The 9,928-nt window shown below is 36.5% G+C and overlaps 1 protein-coding gene across 1 annotated transcript; it reads left to right on the top strand.

Annotated features, from left to right (window-relative positions):
• Positions 1 to 3,881: 3,881 nt before the first annotated feature.
• Positions 3,882 to 8,476, top strand: LOC131032292 (ferredoxin--nitrite reductase, chloroplastic). The gene is made up of 5 exons (XM_057963224.2): positions 3,882 to 4,391; positions 5,364 to 5,523; positions 5,641 to 5,995; positions 6,206 to 6,494; positions 7,609 to 8,476. The coding sequence occupies exons 1-5, from the start codon at positions 4,077 to 4,079 to the stop codon at positions 8,332 to 8,334; spliced, it is 1,845 nt and encodes a 614-aa protein (XP_057819207.2). The 5' UTR covers positions 3,882 to 4,076; the 3' UTR covers positions 8,335 to 8,476.
• The last annotated feature ends 1,452 nt before the right edge of the window (positions 8,477 to 9,928 follow it).

The following is a 9,928-nucleotide window of genomic DNA, read 5'->3' on the forward strand; positions in this document are numbered from 1 at the left end:
ATTATTGTAATTGTTAAGTAAATTAAAATCTAATTTGTTATTAAACCGTTTAGGAGATTGAGATAAGACTTAAGTTTCCTAGTTAAATTAAATAAATTATCGCTCTCTTTAGGAACCCATTCTCAATGACACGTGAGTTATCCTTTAGTGTAAACTAATTAAGTTATCTCATCTTTTGAACTTAGAACATCAAGTAATTTAGTGTTGTTAAAAAAAAATGTTGTTGCATTTTTGCCCAAAAGTTTGGGCATGACACTAACAACTTATATTCATCATGAATCCATGCTATCTGATAAGGCTTTAGGGTGTTTCAATCTCTCCAATTTCAACTTATTCACCATTTCTTCTGAAACAAGATTATCTGAACTACCACTATCAATAACAACTTTACAACACTTATTGAATACTTTACATCTGGTCTTGAACATATTCTTCCTCTGCAAGGGCTCTTCATCTCCTTCGGTATGACACAAAGCTCTCCTCATCACCAACAGTTCTCCATCTTCTGGTTTATTGTCTGATCCGGTGGGGTTTTCTTCCACCACTACTGCTCTTCCAGTAGTTTATGTCTTCTTACACTCAAATGCATGATGTCCTTCTCCTCCACACTTAAAGCAGGTTCCTCTAAATGTCCTCTTATCTTGTCTTCCAAAATTCCCATTCTGGTAACCATCTGGTTCTCTCCTCCGGTAGAAATTTCTATCATCCTTCCGGTATGAATTACCTTCTTTGTTCACTTCCTTGTCCTTGCTCTGATCTGTACTGGTTCCTCTTCCTCTGGTATATCTTCTTGCTCCTTAAAATCTTCCTCTGGTAAACCTTCCACCTCTGCCTCTCTGCCTCTGCTCATGTCTTTTGTTTAACTTCTCTTCTGCCTTTAGGGCATACTGGTAAGCCTCTTCAACACTCTCAAATTTGATCAAACTGAGTTTATCTTGTATAGACATCCACAATCCATTCAAATATCTTGCAACTTGTTCAACTTCATCATCAACATGTCTGGGTTTGATATTCAACTTGTAAAATTCTTCGGTGTACTCCTTCACACTAGATTCCTTTTATCTCAAATTCCGCAACTTCTGGAATAGATTCACTTGATAATCAGCAGGCATAAACTTCGATTTCAACTTAACAATCATATGATCCCATGTCTTAATCTTCTCTTTACCTCTTCTTTGTCTATCAACTTGCAAATGCTCCCACCAAAGAGATGCATGACCTTTCAACTGGGTACAACATATTTTACCTTCCTCTCTTCTGTAGTGTTTTCAAAATCAAAATACTTCTCCATCTCCGAGATCCAATCCATCAATTCATCTGAATCTAACTTCCCATCATATTCTGGTGGGGTAAAATGAGGTTTAGTATTCGCCCTACTAAAAACCCTCACAAAGCTTTCCTCATCTGAATCAACCACGAGTAGGTTAGCTTGTTCTATTGGGGCTTCTTCTCCTTCATCTTCACTTACATCTTCAATATGTTAGCCTCTTCTCTGGGCTGTCTCCACGACTTCCAACCGGGCTGCTATACCTTGCAACATCTCCATCACAACATGGTCTGCATTCCCACGCACTCCACCATTCCTAGCTCCTCTTCACGCCATCATTCACGCTAGTCCTCTGTAGCTGCAAGTCGGATTTGCAATCCGCCACCCTACAACAAAATTTCAGGACACGCAACCTCCAGAATGAAACTTCGCTTTCATACCACTTGGAGCAGTCACTGGTGAGGAGGGACCTCAAAGAGATCAATCCACACTGGTTAGCAAGAGTAAACACAATGGAAACACAAAGACATGATGGAGGCAATGCATAACAGATTGTTTTATTGCATGAAAACTTATTACAACCAACCAGTAACAATCGGGTTACAGCATACCGACTCATAGCCCTGGTAGAACATACATAATAGGTCACAACCGAGACCTTGAATCTTGAGATCTATCTTCTATGCACAGTCTAGTTACTTGATTCTCTGATTGATTACATTGTAATGCGCAATTACAATTAAATATATCGATCCAAAGGATCCAGTTGGCCCAAAAGGGATAAAACCCGAAGAACAAGACCTAACGTGTAAAACAACAAGGTCGACCTCCGCCAAGAGATTCCTCCAAAAAATCCAAAGGATGAAACGAAGAGCGCAGGAAAAGGTTGGCCACACGCCAAGGAACATCAGAATCAATGCCTAAGGCTCCGCAAGCTTCAAAAGGGGTTCCGGTAGATCACCAAAATAGGTCCAGGCAACCGGTAACAAGAATTGTCAACCAGTAATAGGAAACTGTCAAGGAAACCGATAGCGATATCTTGCCGAAAAATGATCCAAATGCAATGCGGTCTGGAAGCAAGAAAGATGATCAAGTCTTCAAGTAGAATCCAACTCCACAGGATCCGATGAGCCAAAACCGGGACACACGGAAAAGAAAACTGAAACTGCAAACATAAAGCAAAATATTTTTGGTTGATGCAAAGTTGCTATGAATCGGGGATGCTCCTGCATCACTCATTGACCCATGTTTCATGAGGAGTGGTTTACAAGAACCCATCTCTTATGAGAATGAATGATATTAGCACTCATTGCATCTAGGTGATGCTCACAGCGGTGAAGCATTGAGCCTTTTGGAGAGGTCACCCATCCTAGTACTACTCCACATAATATTTATGAATGATAACCTTTTCAAACATAAAATCAGAATTTTCAAGTATAATAACTTGTGAGATAAAAATAAAACTAAAGTAAGGAATGTATTTAATTATTTTACTGTATTAGATGCACTAAATTCATATAGTTGATTTATTACATTAAAAATGAACTTAAATTTGATGCTCTATTAAAAATCAAGAACTGTATTATATATATATATATATATATATATATATATATATATATAGAGAGAGAGAGAGAGAGAGAGAGAGAGAGAGAGAGAGAGAGAGAGAGAGTCTTCCTTTTCGCATGACACAACTTTCCTAAATTTTTTATTATATTATACAACAAAAATTCTTAAATACGATCATATGACTATCAAATTTATGTCTTGAATAATCATTGCCCACATGTGATATTAATTATTTTGGAGTAAGCGGGGCTTAAATTTTGATGTTTGACTATTCAAAAATAAAGACCTTCTTGTTTAAAATATATCATAAATTAGAATATATATTCAACTATAATTCTATAGAATTTATGACACTTTAGAATCTTCTTGCACATGGTACAACCTTTCTAATTTTTTTTTAATGAATAATAGCCATTCCTATTAATAGAGATAAAGTACACTATTTACAAAAAAAAGTAGGGGATACAAGATCACCTTTCTAAAATCTTGATTGTAACATACAATAATTTTTTTTAATAGTGTCATATGACCATTAAATTTAGATCCTAAAAAGCAGTTAAATTGTTTGCTAAAAATAGAACTTAAATTTGATGCTTGACTTTTAAAAAATTAACATCTATCTTATTTAACAATATATATAATAATTAAAATATATATTTAATTATAATTCTTTTATATTTATTACAATTTAGAATCTTCCCCTTCACATATTTTAATTATATTATACAACATTAGGATGGGTGACCTTTTGGAAGGCCCAATTTTTTACCTCTTGAGCATCACGTAGATGCAATTAGTACTAAGTGGACCATTCATTCTCATGAAAGATAGGTTTTTGTGAGCCACTACTCATTTAACATCATAATTAAATCCTAATAACAATATCATAATTATACAACATTCTTAAATACCACCATCAAATTTAGGCCAATATGGCCATTGTGCACACGTGACATTAAATTGTTGGTAAGGTGACACGTTGAACAAAATGCATCACTTAATCTCCCTTTTCATCCTCCAGTTTGGCCGTTTACTAAAATGACCTTCCAGTCCTTCAAAGGTCGTTCGCAACGTCGTTCAAAAAATTATGAGCACCCCTCCGAATCTCAAAGAGCTCATCAGAAACCCATTTTAACGGTCCAAGCTCTTCTCAGATCCATTCTTATGCATATGCCCTAGTATAAGCATTCCTCAGATAGTGAAGAATTCAAGTGGATTTATTTCTGCGGGATTGCTGAACATGAATGCCTGCAACTTACGTTGTGACAATGGTATCAGTTATTCATTTGGGTATAAACAGATTAATGGTATGTGCAGGCTGAATAAGAAGAGAACAGTTGAGGTTTGCTGCATCAGTAGCAGTCATGGTGAACACAGAATTCAAGGAAGTGAAGATAAAAGAGGAGGCCCCATAAGGGCTGTTTCCAATCCTGCTGTCAAGACTTCGGAAGCGGGGGTTGTGAATTCGTCAAGGCTGCAGCCTAGAGTTGAGGAAAAGGATGGGTATTGGGTTCTCAAGGAGGAGTTCAGAGGTGGAATTAATCCACAGGAGAAGGTATTTTTTCCATCACTTCTGTATCAGATGAGATCATTTTTAGTTAATTTGAATCATACGATTCTTAAGGTCTTCATTCTAGCAAAATGTGTGGGGTCATTAGATGAATAAGAGAGTACAGTGTTATTGTACAAGAATCAATCATGAAAAAGAGGATCTTGATCATGTTGGATTCCAATTGCAGCTGGCATGATTCTAATTCCTGTTCAATCAGTATAAGCATGTTTAATTAGTGAATTTAACTGCAATTGATAGCGTCTATACAATTCTATATATGTAAATTTGGACATAAATTAATTCACATAAATTCTTGTGTATAAAAAGATAAGCAGTCTTTGGACATTTAGTGTCTTGGCAGAAACACTTCGATGGCGAGAAAGACATCAACACTTCGTTGGTGAATGGTGAGACACACATCAAAGTTAAACTCACGCTGCTAGCAAGCCTTTTACCTTTGGCCTTTTGGCCCACGGGTTTAACAAGTGAAGTGCCCAGTGAAGTGTGGGCACTGGGGACTGAGACCTCCAGAGTGGCCTCAATAGTTAATGTAGGAAGAGATCCTTAGTAAGTGGTCTCTCTGATCTCTCTGAATTCGGTCTAGGTTAAAAACCAAGTTTTCTCATTAAAAAAGATAAGCACACGGTTTAGAACAATTTGGGGAACAACTCTTGTTGTACGGAAACCAAGAATTCAGAAGGGGCAAAACAGGGGAATAAACGACTATTTCATAGGCAAAATATGCATTCTTGTAGAGATAAATGCTTCTGTTAAAATTTGTTCTCCGAGGCACCGTTTGGTATCCAAATGAATGTGGTTTCTTTGTTAGTTTAGACTAGATTCAAGTCATTGTGTTCAAAATATATGTAAGAAGATAATTGCAGTTGTGGCAAAATCAGATCAGGAAATGAAGAAACTTGTAATAAAAGATTGATAAGTAAACCGTTTGTGGAACTTGTGTTTGCATATGCGCAGATCAAACTGGAGAGGGAACCCATGAAGCTATTCATTGAGAATGGGATTGAAGAGCTTGCAAATAAGTCTTTTCCAGAGATTGATAGTAAAAAGGTTGATAAGGATGACGTTGATGTACGCCTCAAATGGCTGGGTCTCTTCCACCGTAGAAAGCAACAATGTAATCAAATGCTATCCGATTTCTAACTCTTCCTTTCTTTACAGGTTTATGTCTCCGTATAGTTATAAACTGCTTCTGTTTAATATTTGACATTAGACTAATTAAAACTTCATTTAGATGGAAGATTTATGATGAGGCTAAAGCTGCCAAATGGAGTGACCACTAGTTCCCAAACTAGATTCTTGGCAAGTGTGATTCAGAAATATGGAAAAGATGGATGTGCAGACATCACCACTAGACAGAATTTGCAGATTCGTGGAGTGGTTCTGAAAGATGTTCCAGAGATATTAAAAGGTCTAGAAGAGGTTGGACTATCCAGCTTACAGAGTGGAATGGACAATGTGAGAAACCCTGTGGGAAACCCTTTAGCTGGAATTGACCCTCATGAAATTATTGATACCAGGCCATATGCTAAAGTTTTAACAGATTACATCATCAACAATGGGAAGGGAAACCCTTCAGTTACCAATCTGTAAGTGCTGAAGCTTTTTATGGTGGTAATTAATATATCCTCCTTAATGCTACATGAGTTTTTTTTTTCTTTGAAAAAAAGATAGTTTCTGAAAACTTTAAATAGATAATTGTTTCTGACATTGGAGGGCCCTGCTTTTGAAGTTAACCAAGTTAAAATCTTCATACAGCATTGTTGAGTTCAAATCTAATCATCTAATTGTTGTTGCAGACCTAGGAAATGGAATGTTTGTGTTGTGGGTACACATGACCTTTTTGAGCATCCCCACATCAATGACCTTGCATATATTCCTGCAATAAAAGATGGGAGATTTGGTTTCAATCTCTTGGTTGGGGGATTCTTTAGTCCAAAGCGCTGTTCAGAGGCAGTTCCACTTGATGCATGGGTCGCTGCAGATGATATTGTTTCAGTATGTAAAGCCATTTTGGAGGCCTATAGAGATTTGGGTACTAGGGGAAACCGCCAGAAGACTCGAATGATGTGGTTGATTGATGAATTGGTACTGCACTCTGATACCTATTGCTCTGAAATTACATTATTGATTCCTAACCTTGTTAGCTGTTTGATAGCCATTTCTCTGAATGTCATTGTTTGTTTATCAGTGTTTTTTAATGTCTGTAATTGTGTACTAGACTTTCTCCTGTATCCATTGCATTCAATTTGAATGAAGTCTTTTTGAGGTTTTTACTTCCTTAATTGTTTCAACTCTGCACAGTTACCATCCTCTGCCTCTTTTGAGATTGATGTGTCTGAAAAGACTTTTCCCTTTTTAACACTGCTTCAGAGATACTTAATAGTTGTTTCTCCTTATTAAGTCTGTCTATCCTCACTATCATATGGAATTACCCCCAATCAGATAGTTTACTTGAAGAGACAAATCCTACAGCTCGGGTGGAGGTACTCTCTTAAATGTTGTGTTGATAAATGGATTGAAATGCAATCCAACCAAACATGAGTGAACCTACAATGATAATGCATCCTGGTTAACATATGAGTGAATCAATTCCTATTTTTTCGTACCCACAATTCCATCAAGTGACAACTAAAAATACAAAGAATAACAACATGACTTGTTTGCATACCTCGGTGTATTTCAGATCTAGTTTGAAATGGACATTTACTAGTATATTAACCTTGAAAATTTGATGCAGTGATAGCATCGCAAAATTTCCAGTGCCCTGCATCTTTTATGGATACATCTTTGATGTTCTCTGTTCTGTTAGACATCATGTATCTGAAACCCATATCTTAAGATGCAGCTAATTGATTTCCTCTTTATCTGACAATCATATTTCAAGATATATGCTAGTGATGACCTGTATTTGACAGATTGTTTTCTGTTTCGAGAGTTCATACGATCTTCCATTAATTTGTCACAACCATTCTATGTGAAATCTATATTTTAAGATATAGCCAAGCAATGATAGATCTATATTTGATGACCGATTTCTGCTTGGGGAGTTCATGTGAAAAAGCTAAGGAACTAGAACATTGATATTTAGGCATGCATTACAAGAGGGTTGTATAATATATGCTCTTCATTTACTTAGGCATTATAGGATTCTGAAACAATGATCAAGGACCTCTGAAATTTTGTGTCTATGAAAATGCAGGGAATAGAAGCTTTCCGTGCAGAAGTTGTAAAGAGAATCCCAGGAGAAATTTTAGAAAGAGCAGCAGAACAAGACATGTTGGACAGATCATGGGAGCGAAGGAGCTACCTTGGTGTGCACCCACAGAACCAGGAAGGCCTACACTTTGTTGGTCTCCACATACCTGTGGGCCGGCTTCAGGCAGAGGATATGCTAGAATTGGCTCGCCTCGCAGAAGAATATGGTACACAGGAACTCCGTCTTACAGTGGAGCAAAATCTGATCATCCCAAATGTGCCCACAGATAAGATACAGGCTCTTCTACAAGAACCCATGCTTAAAACATTCTCTCCTTTTCCTCCCCTCCTCATGAGCACGTTGGTGGCCTGCACAGGCAACCAATTCTGTGGCCAAGCCATCATTGAAACCAAAGCAAGAGCTTTGAAAATCACAGAGGAACTGGACAGGACCATGAATGTTCCCAGAGCTGTGAGAATGCATTGGACGGGGTGTCCTAATACATGCGGGCAAGTGCAGGTTGCAGATATTGGTTTTATGGGTTGCATGACCAAGGATGAAAACAAAAAGACTTGTGAAGGAGCAGATATTTTCCTTGGAGGCAGAGTGGGTGCAGATTCACATTTGGGTGAAATGATACACAAGGGAATACCTTGCAAGAACTTGGTGCCTGTCGTTCAAGACATACTCATCCAACACTTCGGAGCGACTAGGAAAACAGACCTCTGAAAAAATAACCCTCCAACAAACCATTTCAGGATTCTCATTCGGAAGTGTAACTTTTCTTGTATAAAAGGAGCGCTTCTGCCATGAATAAAATTTTCTATGTATAATTAGTTTTAAGAAATAAAAATTGGGTGTTCCCAATAAAGGACTGAGAAAGGTGTCATTATCCATTGTTGAAAAACAAGATAAAACCATAATTTTATACAGTCATAGTAATAAATCTTAGATGAAAATAGATAACAAAATAAATATAAATCATAACTTGAAAATTATATGGAGAAATTCTTATGGAAAAAAATTCACATACAAAAAGATTTAAGACTTGTATTAATCCTTCAAATAAGTTATATCAATACAACTTCTCTTTTTGAATCACTGCAACACTTTATTGCTTCAACAAATTGTGAATTAACATAGCTTATTTAATATATAGGAATCACAAATAGTTTCTTTTAGGCACAAATTACAAAAAATAGAAAACTTCTTCTTTCAACTTGTGATCTTAACTGCCTTTTGAAAGATATTTTTTATCTTCTTTAACAACATGTTCCCATGGGGCTGCTTAGCTTATTTTTGCTAGCAGCCGCTGCTCAACTTTTTTAAGACATATTTGTAGAGCTGGTGGCCCCATGAGTATTTATTTTTTTGCTTATTTTTAAGAGAACTCTTAAAATTGGTATTAATAATATTAGTAATAATTTGTGCACAAGAAAAAATAGAAATAAAATGTTTAAAAAAAAGAGGGAAACAAATTTGTGGAGCCACGTGGCATTTTGGCAATATGCAGTTGCTGCTTATTTCCAGCCCCCCTTATTTTCCCACAGCTTATTTTCAATTCCTAAACAATAATAGTTAAGCAGCCTCCTGGGAACATGAGGTAAGCTTTCATTTAACTTCCCCTTCATGTTCTTTCTATTTTGACAACTAAAAAACACCTTACAAGTTGTCACAATTGAATTTAGCAACTTTCATGACAATTAATAGATAATCATAAATTGCCAAATAATAATTAAATACAATTGTGGTAAAAGCAAGGTTGAGACATTTTCTCAACATTCTCCCACTTGTTGAACACCTTGCAAAAGCATTAATGGAAATTGAATAAATCAAGCTTCAAAAGAAAAAAGGCCCATGGCTTCTCTACACCAACTAATTTTTTTTGTGCTTACTGGTTTAGTAAGAGAATCTACAACATTCTCTAAAGTGTCTTTTTTCTATAACACGACTCTACCACCCTCAACCATTTCTTGAACAAAGTGATACTGAACATCTATGTGCTTTGTGCATGCATGATACATTAGGTTTTTCAGCCAAACAAATGGTACTTTGACTATCACATCTAATTCATACTTGTTTACATTGAAAGCCAATACCTAAACATAATCTCTCTAACCACACTACCTTTTTACAAGCATGTGTCACAACAATGTACAATGCTTGTGTAGTGGACAATGCAACTGTATGTTGTCTTTTGCTTAATCAACTGCCTGCTCCTCCAAACAAAGTAAAGACGTAGCCACTCGTGGACCTTCGACAATCTAGATCACCAACAAAATTTGAATCAACAAAGCCTTGCAAATCAATCACCCTATTCATG

Source organism: Cryptomeria japonica, chromosome 8, assembly GCF_030272615.1.
Source record: "Cryptomeria japonica chromosome 8, Sugi_1.0, whole genome shotgun sequence".
NCBI lineage: Eukaryota > Viridiplantae > Streptophyta > Pinopsida > Cupressales > Cupressaceae > Cryptomeria > Cryptomeria japonica.